Raw genomic sequence first — 18,238 nt, forward strand, 5'->3', positions numbered from 1 at the left:
TCCAGGTCTATGTTTTTGATTCTATGTGTTCTAAATCTATGAAGTCTGTCCTAGATCTATAATGCAGTGATGTGGGAGAAGCAGAGGCAGTCTATAAGGTCTTCCCAGACTTCCACTTCAGAGACTCCAATGTCAAAACAGTCTTCCTTTCCACAGGCCGCAGAGAAGAGAGAAACAAGTTTCTCAATAGAGAGTAGACAATAAACCACAATACACTGGCATTGCAACGGTTAACATTCCAGGAAGAGAAGGTGAATATGTAGAGAAATATGACATACACACCAAATATGAAAGAAGGCCAAAAGATATGGAAGACATTTGCTTGGCCCAGTTTTTCAAAATGTACAACCCTGCTTGGAAAGGCCCAGGAGACAAACAGCATTCTCAAGGAATTCCACCATCACATGCCAATCCTAAAGACAAGCTAAATGTCTTCATCACTTCCCATGAAGGAATATCTCACAAACCCCTTCCACCAATTATCGAACTGACACAAGTACATCCAGATGAACCACCGTACATGAGGAAGAGGACCAAACCTATTGTTATGAGAATGCACAAGTTCAACAAAAGCAAGCATACACAGTCATACTGGTTCTCAGAGCTGCTCCTATATAAGCCATACAGACAACCCTTTGGCCTAGTTTTTATAGACCTGGTCGCTTGTTTCACTCACAGAATCTGGCAACCGGACCCCCGGAGAGTCTGCAAACAAGTGAGTGTGCGTGAGTGTGCGTTTGTGTAGTGTGTGTGTGTGTGTGTGTGTGTGTGTGTGTGTGTGTGTGTGTGTGTGTGTGTGTGTGTGTGTGTGTGTGTGTGTGTGTGTGTGTGTGTGTCATGCTGTTGTGTGTGTGTGTGTGTGTGTGTGTGTGTGTGTGTGTGTGGGGGGGGGGGGGGGTTCGTGTGTGGGTCATGCTGTTGTGTGTGTGTGTGTGTGTTCACCAATCCCAGTACCAGTGGCGGTACAGTAACGTAAGTACATTTACAGTATCTGTATGTCTTTTTTTGGACACATCTGACATATATTATCTAATAATTAAACACTTAAACCCTATTTCAAATATTAACTATTTTTATGGTGAAAATAGCTACATTTTTGAAAGTTTCAGGAAAATCTTTGGATTTTGGGAGAAATTGTCTACATTTCAATACAGCAATCTGAACGCAATGAAAAATATGCACTTTATCCTAAAAAGGTACATGCTAAAGCATTTTGTAAAGCATGTACTTTTGAATACGTTTTAAAAGCAAGTACTCCAGTTCACTTTTGACAGGGCAACTTACACTTGTAGTTGAGTAATGTTTGATCAGGACTCAGGAGTATCTATCCTCGGACTCAAGGACTGGGTACAAACCAGCACAGACCCTGCCAAGGCTCGCACAAAATGGGTTACGTTTAGGTATGGGTTTGGTGTGGATAGGACCAGAACAGTTAGCCGTCGATGAGCTTGTTTGATAAACTCCCATGCAGAGCTTGCTGAAATGTGGGACCAATACCTGTCCAGAAGCCACAATGTCATAGAGAGGACTTGGATACAGTATTTGTCTTTCCCCTCTGGCCAATGGATAGGGACTTTTTAAATTAAAACAGCTGTGTCACTCGTTGGACTGCCAACTAAGCTTCTAAAAACATAACATGAACAACTAAATAAAGAAAATTGATGCCCAAAGCAGCTCCATTGTCTTTCCTAATTCCTCTAATCCTTGTTCAACAATAACGATTGTTCAGAATGTTCCCACTAGGCCAAATTATATTGCACAACAAACAAAACAAACAAAATCGCTTACCATAAGCGATTATACCATTTACAGAGCTCTTACACCCTACGGTCCCATAGAATCGCTGTGTCAGTGCATCAATACAACCAATGACTGGATATGCCAAACATCTTCTTCAAAGACAAAACGGAATTGTCTTTGGTGCCAAGGAAGGAAGGTCTGAAAGTTAGTGCTCACCTTTACGCCCTGTCTTTTAAGATTAACAACCGAGCCAGAAATCTAGGCGTAATTACGGATGTCTGATTTTAACCACTTTAACCCCAGTGTCCATATTCTGTGTGGAATATTAGCCAAAAATAGCCAATCTACAAGAGCGTAGATTGCTGTGTGTACAGTACTGTAGTACAGCCTACTGTCATGTTGTAAAAGATGACAGAAAACAAGAAAAGGAAACAAGACGGCGACAAATAAGCACGTGGCTTACCTATGGATCTCTGTTTATGACGTTATATTGATGATGTTATATTGATGATGTTATATTGAAAATGTCAGTCTTGCCGAAATATGGAGGGACGGTGGAACATGATAAATTCACAAAATGTGAAAAATATTCAGGGTTTTACTTTTGGCAGCATGCACAAGACATTTGGCACTTGTCGGTACAGTAGTTTGCTAAATTATCTTCTAGATGGCTCAGCTTCCAGGTGCAATGCCTTGAAAATAAATAAGCAAACATTGAGGATTTGTGCCCAAACAAGAAGTCAAGACAAAGTGTGCATGCTGTTATCTCCAGCAGCAGGTTAGGTTACGCTCCTGGCCTTCTCAGACGGCTACAGCTAACTCAGAATGTGGCTGCTAGAGTTCTTCTGTGCAATGGCTTCCATTGCGTAATAGAATGTATTTTTTTAAAATGAAGCACTTCATCGCTGACAGGTCTGCTTTTACTGTATGATCTCTCTCAGGTCAACCAGGTCTTCTAACTGGCCCCAAGTTAAGGCAAAACACAATGAGGCAACGTTTCATTGGAACGCAGAGTTGGAACAAACCTCCACCTGAGAATTATGTGCACCAACTCTGACTACTTTTAAATCCAGGCTAAAAACCTTGACGTTCTCCACTGCCGTTTCTTCAATGTTTTGCCTACTGTTTCCCATTGTTCTCCTCCCTGATTTAGTTGTTTCCAATTTGCCAGATGTTTGTATAGTCACTGCCAAACCCCACTGTTGTGTCTCCTCCAAATCAGCTCTGATACACTAGCCATAAATCGTAACTCTTGTAGAGGTAGTTTATATTGGGACGTTCACTCTCTACAAGAGTTATAAAGGGGAGTCAGAACGCTCTTGCTGGGTGAGCCCTAACGTCCATTTTCGGCTCAAAACATGTACAAATCAATATATAAGGTGCTCACCGCATTGTCGAAACACTCTTCTACCGTCCACTCGTCGGCATGTGTTAGTCCATATGTTTCCAATACATTAATGTTTACTCAAACTTCTCAGAGTCTCATCGCTTTCCTTGTTGTTGGGTAAAAATGGCCAAACATATCACGTGACGTTGATCGTCGTCGCTATTCGCTCATACTAGGACATGACGTTTTTGTATGCAGGAGTATTCCTACGTTCTGTAGTTCTGAAGGCGGAAGCATTCCGATGAGGAAACGCGAATCACAGAGAAGTTTGAGTAAACATTAATTTATTGGAAACATATGGACTAACACATGCCGACGAGTGGACGGGACGGTAGAAGAGTGTTTCGGCAATGCGGTGAGCACCTTATATATTGATTTGTACATGTTTTGAGCCAAAAATGGACGTTAGGGCTCAACCAGCAAGAGCGTTCTGACTCCCCTTTATAACTCTTGTAGAGAGTAAACGTCTCAATATAAATTACCTCTACAAGAGTTCTGATTTATGGCTACCGATACACATGGAGTCACCATGCAGCCACTTCTTTTCACCTGACAATTCCTCTTTCCACTGAACAGGCACACTGGCCAACCCGCATGAGTCACTTGTGCAGTGACAGAGAACATTGTGATTGCTGGAGTGCCTTGCGGCCAAGGCAGAGGCACCATGGAGGAATCAAGCCCCATGGTGGTGGGCAGGGACTTTACCCCTGTGCCTCCTGGACGCTGCCTGGAATTGCTCTTTGATCTTTGTGTTTTTAGGCAATTGTATTAGTGTGGTTGGGGCAACCAGACAATAGCCCCGACTTTATTCCATCTTTCCGCATAAACTTTATTTTGCCGCGCTACTCCTCCCACAGAGCCATAAGTCAAATCGACCGGCTTCATTGGGACTCGCCTTCTTACATTTTGCTAAGAGATATGTTATATAGTTTAATTTAGATTAATGTATTAGTGAATTCATTTTCTCCATTGACTTGAATGGGAAAACCTTTCCTAAATATGGAGATGACTGACATCATAGACCACATGAGACTGACACAGTATACAGTATGGACATTCCAAGATATGGGCTTAATATTGATGACATCAGGGATCTCCATAAATGGGCATAAAAGGGACAAGGACGGAATCCATTTGCAAGAGTGACTCGCGTCACGGCAACCACACTTGCAATATAGCATCTCTCTAGTTTCTCTACAATTCGTTCTTAATTTATTCTTAAATGTATGCCTTATGTAAAGCACTTTGAATTGCCTTTGTGTATGAAATGTGCTCTACAAAGACATTTGGCTTGCCTAGATACAGGCTCTGTTTTGCATTTCCAAATTAATAGATTTGTGTTTGTCCCATCAGCCAGAGCATTTCATAATCCTTGGCTTGAACACATTGATCTCTTTGACGGTTCCAGAAACCTGTGACCAGATTATGTTCCTAATATACCGCTGGCAACTGTGGCACAAACAAGCAGTATATAGCTGTTTTGAATACAGCTCATGTTCTTCTTGGTGCGTGTTTGCTTTCATGCGCACCACCGGGATTCACTGCTATACATTCTGACAAAGGACGTCTCAATGGACATGTGAGTAGCTCCCAGCTGTCAGTCATCATTAATTAGTCACTTCTCAATTCTTCTATTCCGAGTTTGTGGGGTGACCTATGGCCTTTTAATGCTCTTCAGTTTCATCAGCTGATGCGCGTCAAGCCTCGTTTTCTCATTTCAAAGGAGGAAGGAGGAACGTGACTTACAGTCAATGAGAAGTGAGAGAAGAGAAGAAGAGAGAAACGTTGAATTCATTAAGCCACAAACACCTCATCAAGAGGCATCAAGAGAAAGCTTATATGTTCGTTACGAGCCCCCAGTGGATATGCACGGTCAGAAGCAGTTCAAGGTCAGGCTGTTTCCATATACAACCCTACTTCTGGTATTTGCTGCTGACAAGACAGGGTTTCTTGTTTGTTATTACGACCGTAGGTATGCAAAACCTCTGTTAGTCAGTCAGTCAGTCAGTCAATCAGTCAGTCAGTCAGTCACGCCTCATGTCACGCTCCATATATGATACTATATCATACTGAAGAAGACCCTAACAGGTCGAAACGTCTATATTAGCTTGTCAATAAATGTTTGGAGCAACCAAAAAAGTGAGTGCGAGCTACTTTCTTTGTTCCTAGTATTACTGCGTTGGCAGTGTTAGCTCGGCACCGAAGAACGGAGGATGTGCGTTATTTTTCTTTGAACGCTCCATATGGCCATTCATTTATTGGTGAATAAATGTTCCCCATTGACTAGAATGGGGAAAATTCAAAAGACAGAATTCATTTGCAAGTCTGACTCGCGTCACGGCAACCGCGTGCACTTCCTGAGAAGGCTCAGGGTCCATGGGGTGGCAAAAAAACATTATGTTACTGTTCTATAGGGCAAACATGGAATCTATCATCCGCTATGGTATCACCACCTGGTTTGGTAATCTGTCGATCAAACTCAAATCCCAACTGCAAAATCTAGTTAAGAGGGCTGGTAAAATCATTGGCATGCAGCCACCCTGTTCTCTCAAAGACATATTTGATAGGACAGCGTTAAAACAGACCCATAAAATCATCCGTGACCCAAGTCACATCTTACATAAAGAATATGAGCTGCTGCCATCCGGTAGACGGTATAGATCATCAGATGCAAAGCTAAATAGATATACGTTTTCATTTGTTCCGCTGTCAATCGAAGCAATCAATAAGCACATAAAAAAAAAAAAGACGATGAATTGCTGGGGGGGCGGGGAATCTGTGTGCGGGACCACAGGCTGTTGATATTTCGCACACTGGGGTGTCATGATGGGTGCGGGATGAATTTTAGATGTATATACAGAATATGTATGTATGTATAGGTCTGTGGTTTTTTGTACCTTTTTGTATCTTTTGTACACTGTACCTCCGTTTTCATATATAAGGCGCACCTGACTATAAGGCGCACATAATAGATGCTACCGTTGCGTTATGCATCCAACAGATGGAGCTGTGCTAAAGGGAATGTCAATGTCAATGAATGATCCATATATAAGGCGCACTGGACTATAAGGCGCACTGTAGTTTTTTGAGAAAATTAAAGGCTTTTAAGTGCGCCTTATAGTCCGGAAAATACGGTAATTCAAATCAACCACACTTGCAAATGAATTCTGTCCTTGTCTCGTTTATGCCCATAATGGAGATCTCTGATGTCATCAATATTAAGCCCATATCTGGGAATGCCATATATGGACATATTGAGTCAGTCTCATGATAACCAGTGTGGTTGCAGCGACGCGAGTCACACTTGCAAATGAATTCCGGCCTTGTCCCTTTTATGCCCATATAAGGAGATTGCATGCCCATATATGGAGATCAAGACCTCGCCTTTGTTGCTTCTCTCCCTTAGGGCGTCTTACTAGTACCATCTCTTCTCATTATGTTTTGCTTGAAGTTATTACAATGTCATACGTTTTTATAATGATTTCAGGTCCACATAATGCACTTTTTTCTTGGCAATCAGAGTTAAAACAGACCTGATGTGAGCTAGAGACATGGGAGGCACACTTACAGATCGCTAGCTATATTGCAGGCGGTAGAATCCCTGCTCAAATGTCACTTTTGCTTCATCCCCCTTTAACAAGCGAGTTCCGTGAGAAACCATTACAAATACCATAGACAGCTATTTATAAAGCGGAGCGTATAGTGTAATTAATTATAGTGTAATATATCGTCACTGTCGGGCAGAAACCTCGTATCTCCAAGTTTCAAATTTGTAATTTTTTTTCGTAAAGTAAAGCCCTGCTTCATCATACAAGACCTTTGCACAAAAGTAGTGAAAACAGCAGATCTACAAGCACACAACGCCTCGCGGTGCGAGGCGTTGTGTGCTTGTGCGTGTTTAGTTAATTTTTTAAATGATAAATGCAAAACGAACGGTTTTGGACATACAAGGTTTCCACCCGACAACGACGATATGGACAATAAAGTCATCACAAAACACTTCATCGCCAAAAAGTTTCAACCTTTTCACTTCCGGTTGGAGCTGTGTGTGAACGAGAGGATTTGGTAAAGGGGACAAGGAGCTCTTGTGCAGTGGTGGAAAAAAGTACTCACATTTTGTACTTAAGTAAAAGTATCAATACTGCAATGTAGATGTACTCCGTTACGAGTAAAAGTCCGGAATTCAAAATGTGCTTGAGTAAAAGTATGAAAAGGTTGGCATCAAAATGAACTTAAAGTACCAAAAGTAAAAGTACAAAATGTTTGAAAATAGCAGATCTACAAGCTGTATGTTTATTAATAACATTATCATTTATACCTACAAAGTAACTAGTAACTAAAGTTTTCAAATAATTGTAGTGGAGTAAAAGTACAATATTTGGATCTGAGATGTAGTGGAGTAGACTACCACAAAACTGTACTTATGTACAGTACTTAAGTAAAAGTACTTCGTTACTTTACACATTCTGCTCTTGTGGGAGCTGCAATGAACTGCTCTGTGTTACGAGGGCGTTCTCGGCGAAAGCTTGGAAAAAAACACGCAAAGTGGCCAGCAATGATGCAGGAATCAGGGGAATTAACACCATGGAAATAATGGCTTCATCTTTATGTCATTCACACGCTTAAGGCCACAACAACAACGCGGCACCGCGGCTGCCTGGGTGATAATGACCTACTTAGGTCAGTAACGCAGATTATCGATACTGACTGGGCACGTGGCTCCGCATGCCTGTTCCAACTTTCATTTCCTGCTGCTGGTTTTCTCTTGGGTCACCAGAAGGGCTTATACTCCAGCCTAACAAGCTGACAATTGACTCGTATAAGCCAGTCCTCTCATTCCATATAGGAAAACATCTGGTGTGCCATTTCAAGGGTAATGGGCTGACCGTTGGAGAGCCCGAGGTACTATAAAACGCAGGTTCTCAAAGTGGGGTCTGGGGACCCCCCAAGGGTCCTTGAGGACGGGCAAAAGTATTTAATATAGAACTGAAACCAGTTCAGTCAATCAATAGTCACTTTAACGGTCCCATCTTACAGTACACTTTAAGACATAATAAGACATAATAAGACAGAATAAAGCCATAATAAGAAATAATGTGTTGGTAATTAGAGCTAATATATTTTATTAGACAGAAACAAAGACAGAATAGTAGCAACATTCTCTGGCACCGTCACCTGCCGTGGAACTGCAGCGGCAGACACTGCCGCCCGACCGCCAGTTCGACCAGCAGTCGCACTGCATCGCCGGCGATAGGACCAGCAGTCCCACCAGTAGGACCGGCGGCCGCCGCACGGATTCTGTCTTTGTTTTTATCTAATAAAATAATATTAGTTCTAATTACCAACACATTATTTCTTATTATGGCTTTATTCTGTCTTATTATGTCTTAAAGTGTACTGTAAAATAGGATGGGACCACTTTAACTATACATACACGCAGTACAACATTGGCTGTTTGAAAATGGTCGATCTAAAAGCTCACAATGTGTCACATCGCTACGTGTTGTGAGCTTGTATCTCAGGTGGCACGTGCACAGCAGCATGTTGAGAAGACGGCCCAACAACGCCTCTATCATCTAGGGCTGTCAAAATTAGGACATTTTACACAACGATTAATTGTCACTCAAATAATTGCGATTAACGATGTAATTGTGTTTTTGTCGTTAACAATTACATTTCTGTTTGGCTTTTAGGCTTTGAAGTTGCACATGGTAGATATGACACTTAAGCTAAATACCGGTATACAAAGAAATTACTGACATATTTGACAACTTTATACTTAAAAAAGAACATTGATAGTGGAAATAGCCGATCCACAAGCTCACAACGCGTCGCAAGCTTGTAGATCTGCTATTTCCACTATTTTTTACTTTAAAATATATATATGAACATTTTTCAACATGGAAACGATTATGACGATTATGAAAAATAATCGCGATTATGTCAAATAATTTCGATTCGATTAGACGATTATGTAATAATTGTGACAGCACTACTATCATCTCAGGCAGCTAAAGAAATGTGGCATAGGACAGAGGATTCTGAGCGCTTTCTACAGAAGCACTGTTGAGAGCATTCATCTGTCCAGCAGTTTCACTGCATGGTTTGGAAGCTGTTCTGCTCTCAATCGCTCCGCAATGGAGCGGGTGGTGCGGACAGCACAGAGGATCTGTGGGTGTGAGCTCCCCTCCATCCAGAGCCTCTACAACAGCCGGTGTGTCGCTAAAGCCTGGAGGATCATCGAGAGGACCCATTCCAATCCGAACCATGGAAAGTTTGTGGAGTCGCGGTCCCATCGGAACGGGACAAAATACCTTGTGGGCAAGACCGAAGGAACACAAAGAACTTTCTTTTATCAAGCGATAAGACTCTTGAACAAATAGTGCTCTGTGATGTTTTAGTTCAGTGGATACTATTTAAGATAGGCTTTGTTACTTTTTAAACCTAAAAGCACCATTTTATTTAACCTTTTAAATGATATAATGATGCTTTTATATATAGGCTATTTATATTATTTTCTACTAATGAACTGCAAGTCCGAGGAGCACTGTCAAATTAATTTCACCCTTCTTTTACTGTACCAATAAGGTATTTCAATCTGCTAAACAATCGCCCCCGTCGCTAAGAGGGTTTTTTTTTTCTGTCTACTGTGGGGTACTGATGATTTGTCTTTGTGATATGTTTGTGTTGTTATTTGGCTGTGTTGTTTCTTGTTTGAACAGACTGTGAAGACAAATTTCCCTTTGGGGACAATAAAGATTATTATTATTATTATTAAACCAGGGTTATCCACATGGAACCAGTTCCATTTGTACACTCTCAGGGTTATGGTCGGTGGTCAAATGCAGGGGTTCTCAAAGGGGGGTCCGCAGCCAAATATAACTTAATTTAGGGGTCCTTTACATGAAAAGGTTTGAGAACAACTCTTATAAAAGGGTAGGAGTATACGGTTACACCTGTGCGATGTCTGTCTGTAGTTGACATTCTCTGTGGAAGGTAGAGTATACTGTACCACCAACCTGTCATATCTAATGTCATATCTACTGTATGTGGTGGTCTGTGTGTGGCCTGCAGACAGATGTACGGTATGGTTTTCATAAGGGTGCTACTGTGTCATTTGTCATCACACATGTCTTGGGCTCAGCATAAGACTGCAGCTTTTTGACACCGCTTTAATCTTGTTACCGTCAGTTGTCATGGGTGAACTCTTTCTTCTGTTGAGAGGATTAACCACTTAAACCCCATATACTGTATGGTACTTTGTTGTACGGAATAGCAAAAATAGCAGCTCTACAAGCTCAGAATGTCAGCTTGTATATCTGTTGTTGTTGTTGTTTTTTTACCTAGGATGACAGGTTTAACACCCAACAGGCCAAACTCGTTCAGTAACGAGATAAGGCCACTAGGGTCACTCTGCCAAAAGGAGTTGTCTCGTTCCTCAACGAGACAACAAGGGGTTAACTGTAGAGCTCTGCGTGCATGCTGTGTGCCCTGTGAATGACCCTAGTCCATACGTCACACCGTAGCTCAGAGAGAGAGAGAAAATGGTGCGACCTGGCTGCATTGATTTCCATTCTAGGCTGAAACATAAAAAGGGCTTTATCTATGAATGAGGTGCAAAGAACGCCAGGGAAGCAGAGATCTGATTGTTTTCACGGCGACACTTTACCGCGATGGTCGGCCCCGGTTTGGATTTTAGTTTCGCGAGCGTTTGTAAACAAATGGATTTTCTTCCTCAATCGTCAGTGGACACTCACGTGCACACGCAGGGGCGATGAAGTTTCAATATTGAGCTGGGTGCTCGTTTTTGTACGGTCCGGTCCAAAAAGACCCGGCTCTCATAGCTGTACGCTTGAGCTCCCAGGCTCAAGCGTACAGCTTGTGCCTGGGAGCTCAAGCTGTGTTACCGCCCCTGCACACGCACAAAGCTTCCGAGGCTCTTCAAAATAAAGCGTGAGTGAACGGCGGCAGCAGCAACAGCTAGAAATGTTAGAAACCTTGGCTTCCCATGTGTTAAAGTGTTAGAGATATTCAAAGGTGCCAATATAAATTTGGTAAATAATAATCACTAATAAACAGATTTTCACATATCATTTGCCTGACTCTGTTCATAAGACATTTATATGTCTGTGATGATGCAGATGTCTCCGTTTGTGGATTTCTATTTCAGTAGATGCATTTTCTAATCAAAGTGAAAAACTGTAATGAATAAATAACTAAAACAGTGCCCTATTCAAAATGTTCAAATATAGCCGGTCTACAACCTCTCAAAGGGTCATGTTGAGATATATATATTGTTTTGCTAATGTTTGTCTGTCGCTTGTGCTTAACCGATTTGCACTTTATTGACACACTTTTAATGACTTTAAAGCAACGTGATACTGTCTTGCACAATACTGATTGCACTTCATGTATTTTTTATTACAGGATACTGATTTTAACATGCTAGGCTTATTCATTCCTTACTGCTAATTATTTTTATTCTTGCTCTAAGCTGCAAATGTAGAAGCCTGCATAAACTAGAGCTTCACCTCACCGTTACCTGTAAGTGTGTTGTGACAATAAAGTTGATTGATTGATTGATTGATTGATTGATTAATTGATTGATTGAACATTTCCACAGTACCATTGCCTTTCCCCAAAATGTCACATAATGGGCGGATATATCGACCAGACCGTGATGAGGGTCGGGCTCTATTCTTCCATCCACATAGGCCCGTCACAATTATTACATAATCGTCTAATCGCAATTATGTTGTAATAATCGTAATTATTTTGTCATAGTCGTTTCCATGTTGAAAGATAGTAGAAATACATGTAGTAGAAATTCAAAAAAAATAAAAATAGTGGAAATAGCAGCTTGTAGATCGGCTATTTCCACTACAAATGTAATTTTTTTAAGTATAAACTTGTCAAATAATGTCATTTCTTTCTTTTGTATATTTAGGTTATGTGTCATACCGGTATGTGCCATGTGCAACTTCAAAGCCTACAAGCCAAACAGAAGTGCAATTGTCAACGACCAAATAAAAAAACACAATTATTTGAGTGACAATGAATCGTCATATAAAATGTCCTGTCCTGTGACAGAAGAGGAACAACGCTGAAGAAGACCGAAGGGTCGAAACCCGTCCGTTGACTTGACTCTGTCCATTGAGGTAAATAAAATCATGTGAAAAGGAGATTCCTTGAGTGCTGGCGACTACTTCTTTCCTCATAATATGCTATTTTGAGCCGTGCACCTAAAAGCCTTCATCTAACTTGGAGTGTTGCAGGCTTTCTGCTTTGTTGCAGATACCTCTCTCTACCTGTCCTGTGACAGGCCTGTCCTCACCTCTCCGTCTGCAGAGTGACCTTGGAGGGCTCCACGTTGGGGTTCTCCCACTCCATCTGGGGACAGTGCATGAAGTAGCACAGGGTGTAGATGGCCTCGGGGGCCCAGTGCACCGCCATGTTCTTCTGGTGGAGGGGCGTCCCGTTGCTGTGGTTCCTCATGTGCAGCGGCAGGAGGTGGTGCATGGCCCGCGACACCAGGTCACCTGCAAGTGGTGGGGAAAAGGCAGGGGCGTCAATTGGGTATGGCAGGTGTTATTGCAGGTGTTATTGCAGCCGCCATACCCTGGGTCCAGGGGGGAAAATAAAAGTTATAAATAAATATAAATCCATGAATGTCTCTTTGTCTATCTGTGCTGGTTATTATGTTGTTAAATTACAGTAAAATAACTACCAATGCAAAATTTTACAAAATGGTCACTTTAACAAGGTATTATAATTATATTCTCCACACTTGTATTCTCCCCATCTTGACAACATGGTATATTCCCAGGTTCCGCAGGTCAGCTGCACAGGTGCAATGCATTATTGTTAATTGTGGCACGTTTACTAACATGCCAAGTTTAGCTGCACTTGAACAACCATTCCAGGCTGCCATATCCAGCCCAAGAAACTGTGGAAACCTGTGTAAAAAACTGACAAAACTATATATATATTTTTTCAGACATTGTGAAAATAGCCGATCTACATGCTCACAACGCCTCGCAGCGCGAGGCGTTGTGAGCATGTAGATCTGCTATTTTCACAATAGAACCGTGTTATACAAAATGTAATACCTCTTTTCCATGAGGACTCCAAATCTTTGCCATACCCCAGCTTTTGCTGAACTGACGCCACTGGAAAAGGGTACTCAAATCTTTTACTTTAAGTAAACGTATCAATACCGTAATGTACTGTAGAAGAAATACAATGTACTGTAGAAGAAATACAAGTAGAAGTCCAGAAATTCTAAATGTACTACTAAAAGACAGTACAAAAGTATTGTTGTCAGAATATACTTACTTGATGTCAGAATATACTAGTTAGTACCAAAAGCAAAAGTACAAAATGTTTGAAAAGATCTACTAGATCTACAAGATCACAACGCGTCGCATTGTGACCCATTGTGAGCTTGTACATCGGCTATTTTTCAAGTTGCCAAGGTATAAAATAGGGCTAAAGTGGTTTATGTATGTTTTATAATATTATAATTTATATCTGCAAAGTAACTAGTAACTAAAGTGTTCAAATAAATGTACAGTAGTGGAGTAGAAGTAAAAGTGTTGGAAATTGGAAATACAGTAAATACAAATACCTCAAAATTGTACTTTTACACACGTACAGTACACACGCACACACACACACACACACACACACACACACACACACACACACACACACACACACACACACACACACACACACACACACACACACACACACACTCACACAAGGGCACGGACAGAACACACAGGGCGAACAGGGTCACATGCATATGCATGTGCACGGACGGAAGTAAACAAGCATGCAGGAACACAGACACACACACGCGCGCAAGCACACACACACACGCGCGCGCGCGCACACACACACGCACACGTGCACACGCACACACGCACACACACACACACACACACACACACACACACACACACACACACCGCAAAGGAAGATAGAAAGGACAAGGGTATTTTTGAATCATGGCCTTTAAGAATGAAAGAGAATTTTTCTCATATTTCTCGGTCCCCTGGGAGCTTATCCTGTCAGAGGACATCAAGAGTTTCCACCACGAAGGACTTTAAGGAAATGAGCAGCTAAACAGGGTGGTGGCCATGACTGCACTGTCATAAGTGCAGTATATGGATAAACATGAGCTACTCTCTTAGCCACGCTCTCTCTCTCATTTTCTTTGCATAATTCCACAGTGCTTTAAGTCATCTGGGTTGGGTCTAAATGTCAACGTTTGAGAGGACTCCAGTGCTTATAAACGCTTGCCTTGCCAATTCACTTCATTCCATGGGACACAGGACATAATTATTTCCTCTTACATCAGAAAATGTGTCCTAGTTTGGACAGACAAAGAGAGAGCGAGAGCGAGAGAGAGACACACACACACACACACACACACACACACACACACACACACACACACACACACACACACACACACACACACACACACACACACACACACACACACACACACACACACACAGACAGACAGACAGACAGACAGACAGACAGACAGACAGACAGACAGACAGACAGACAGACAGACAGATGGACAGAGAGCCTTTCAATTGACTTCTAGCAAAGGAGCACACAAGTTTTTCATGCTAATAATCTCAATTCTATAGAAACTTGTCAAGACTGGAATAAAACATCCTCAAAGTTCATTTACCCATTTCTAACAATTTGGTTACATTTGTACTCTCTCAGAGTGAAATTAATAATGGAGATTTCACCGTTGAGCTTGTTGAAAGCATCATTGTCGTGGTGCCGTTGTTATTGTGCGTATAACTAACTACTGTATGCTTACCTGCAAGCAGGGGCGTCAATTGGGTATGGCAGGGGTATGCAGCTGCCATACCCTGGGTCCAGGGGGGAAAATAAAAGCTACTTTTAAATATAAATCCATGAATGTCTCTTTGTCTATCTGCGCTGGTTATTACAGTATGTTGTTAACTTACTGTAAAATAACTACAAATGCAAAATGTTACAAAATGGTCTCTTTAACAAGGTATTATCATTATATTCTCCACACTTGTATTCTCCCCAGCTTGACAAAAAGGTTCCGCAGGTCAGCTGCACAGGTGCATTTCATTATTGTTAATTGTGGCACGTTTACTAACATGCCAAGTTTAGCTGCACTTGAACAACCATTCCAGGCTGCCATATCCAGCCCAAGAAACCGTAGAAACATGTGTAAAAAAACGGACAAAAGTCGTTTCGTTTTTTTTAGACATTGTGAAAATAGCCGATCTACATGCTCACAACGCCTCACAGCGCGAGGCGTTGTGAGCATGTAGATCTGCTATTTTCACAATAGAACCGTGTTATCCAAAATGTAATGCCTATTTTCCATGAGGACTCCCATCTTTGCCATACCCTAGCTTTTGCTGAACTGACGCCACTGCCTGCAAGCCGTCATTATTGCATGGATTCCGATCCCTCTACATAGTGCTATCCAGTGATATTTCTGTTTGCCTCTCTCTATCCAGTTTTATCCCTGGACTCGTCATCATGTGATGAAATTCAAAAAGCCGGGTAGATCACCATATCAATTCTGCACCATCTAAAGCATTGGTTCTCAAACTTTTTCATGTCAAGGACCCCCAAATTGACACGTATTAGCCTGTGGACCCCCCCCCCCCCCCCCCCCCCCCATTTTAAAAGTTAAGCCAGGGACCCCCTTAGGAGAAGAAGCTCTAGCAGTGATTCTCAACCATTTTTATTTCAAGGATCCCCAGTTTGACATGCATTAGGCTACGGACCCCCACTTAATGGCATTTCTATCTCTGGGATCCCAATTTATATTGTAAAATCTATGCTAATTTAACTCAGAGAGTGTACAAATGGTTCCATTTGTACACTCTCTGAGTTACATACTGTACCCATAAGGGTCCATTTGGTTCCGAAATATCATTTAGCTGGGGGCCCTCTGGAACTCCCTCAAGGACCCCTGGGGGAGAACCAATGATCTAAAGAACATCTATTCTGCACCATCTAAAGAACAATGTGATTTTCTACACCACTCATCCGGTCACTGTTCAAGACAAAGTGACACAAGAAAGAATAAAATATCGTTGTTGTCGGGTGGAAACCTCGTATCTCCAAGTTTCAAATTTGTACGTTCTTTCTTTTGCTTCATCATACAAGGCTTTCGCACAAAAGTAGTGAAAACAGCTGATCTACAAGCACACAACGCCTCGGGCGTTGTGTGCTTGTAGATCGGCTGTAGATCGGCTTGTACATCACTAGTTTAAATCATTTTTAAAATGAAAAATGCAAAACAAACAGTTTTGGACATACAAGGTTTCCACCCGACAACGAGGATATGTAACGTGCATTTGGTCATTCAAAATGACAAAGAAATTATCATGATTATGGCAGTTGGTGGCTGCCAAGAATTCCATTTAGCTTGAACAATGCGAGGGGCGTGCGTGGTAAAAAGGGACGGAATGACAGATCAATCATGCAATGAAACGGTCAATCTTTCAGCTTTCTAGGGAGATAAGTGTTCCAAGCCGACGAAGACAGGGCATCACTTTATGATAAGATAAGATAAAATAAGATTTGGAAGAGGTAAGGTTTGGATTTTGAAGATGTGCTAAACCTTTATCTATCCCCGGAGGGGGATTCAGCTGTCATAGCTGTAGCCGCCACATTGCGAGAATGAAACACAGTCAAAGTCCAGCTGCAATGGCTTTTTTGTTACCTTTATTGTGACATTTCTTTGTAAAACTTACCTTTATTGTGACATTTCTTTGTAAAACAGAGGCTGGTTGTGTCTCAGCCAATCACAGTCTCCAGGGGTGAAATTAGACCTTATTTCGCATGGTTTTCAGATCAAAAGGGCCCTGTACTGCTGTGAGGGGGGCCCATAGATTAGGAGATTAGAGACCCCTAATATATTGGAAATGACAACATACATATAATAGCCTATTCATTTATATGTAGAGCAGCTATTTGTATTTATTGAAAACTAAATTAATTTAAGAAAAAACCTTGACACTGTCACCAGTAGGGGGGCCCTTGGGTTTATAAAACCCATCAACCCTATACAAATTACGCTACTGACAGTCTCTCAGCCGTCCGTCCGTCCTGTGCCTGTGTCCTGTCTATGGGATCTAAACGCAACTACAGTACACTGCCTTTCTTGTGTCGGTACTCACAGTGAGGCAGAGGGACAGAGAGGCAGTGCCAAAGCATAATACCGAATTAAGGCTGTTATTTTTTGGGAAATGTAACTGGTAACGATCCCGCTATATTGCAAAAGTAACTCGCTAAGTTACTCCGTTACCATCAAACCTAGCGGCGCTACGTAACGCTGTTAGTTATAACGCTGTTACACCCAACACTGTTCATGATTATTCATCCATATCCACTGATGTAATCACCGTTTATGAGCGGTGCTAACCGCTCCTACAACTGGCTTTGTGTGTAGGTCCCTATGTCCGTATATGAGCACGGCACTCCATGCATGGAGATAACTAACGTGGCGTCGCGGACAGAACGGCCCATACAAGGACATATGCACACGTGTATGTTTGATACCAACAGGTGCAATGTTTGTTTGACAGGAGGTAACTAAGATTGGACTTGTAGGGATGTTCAACAAAACACACAACAACATTTTTATAACAATATTTTAGTATCTCTAATTATGTCACCATTATGACCACGGAAGTTCTGTGTTTTTCTTTTTTCAATTTCAAGTCAAGAACTAAACCAAGAGAATGAAATACTGAGCTGCTGGCTCTAGATACAGTATATCGTCACGGTATCTCTGAATAAGTACACTATGTACAGTTTATCCATAAATAATATATCAATGAATATTCATCAATCGTTTAATATCTGACGCAATGAGTGAAATCACGATGGGGCCGGCAATCCCACGCTGTGCGCGCGAATGCACATTAATTATTAAGATAAGACCCAATAGGTTATTCTCCATCCCTCCTTCTCTCTCCTCCAGCAAACGAGGCTGCAAACGATGCCCTCTGAAGGCATTTTGGTAAGGCGAGCCCTGGAAGCCGACTAACCAGGGACATGCTGGGCCCCTGATTCAGCCCG

The 18,238-nt window shown here is 41.8% G+C and overlaps 1 protein-coding gene across 1 annotated transcript in view; it reads right to left on the reverse strand.

The window, feature by feature from the left end:
• The window catches only part of btbd11b (BTB (POZ) domain containing 11b), a gene marked incomplete at both ends in the record, with an annotated part of 195,861 nt that overhangs the window by 53,636 nt on the left and 123,987 nt on the right, over positions 1-18,238 (reverse strand). The window contains one exon of the mRNA XM_080736565.1: positions 12,462-12,666. Within this exon, the coding sequence (XP_080592691.1) occupies positions 12,462-12,666 (205 nt within the window). The remainder of the gene's footprint in view (positions 1-12,461; positions 12,667-18,238) is intronic.

The sequence above is a fragment of the Nannobrachium achirus genome (assembly GCF_963921795.1).
Source record: "Nannobrachium achirus genome assembly, chromosome: 11".
Classification (NCBI taxonomy): domain Eukaryota; kingdom Metazoa; phylum Chordata; class Actinopteri; order Myctophiformes; family Myctophidae; genus Nannobrachium; species Nannobrachium achirus.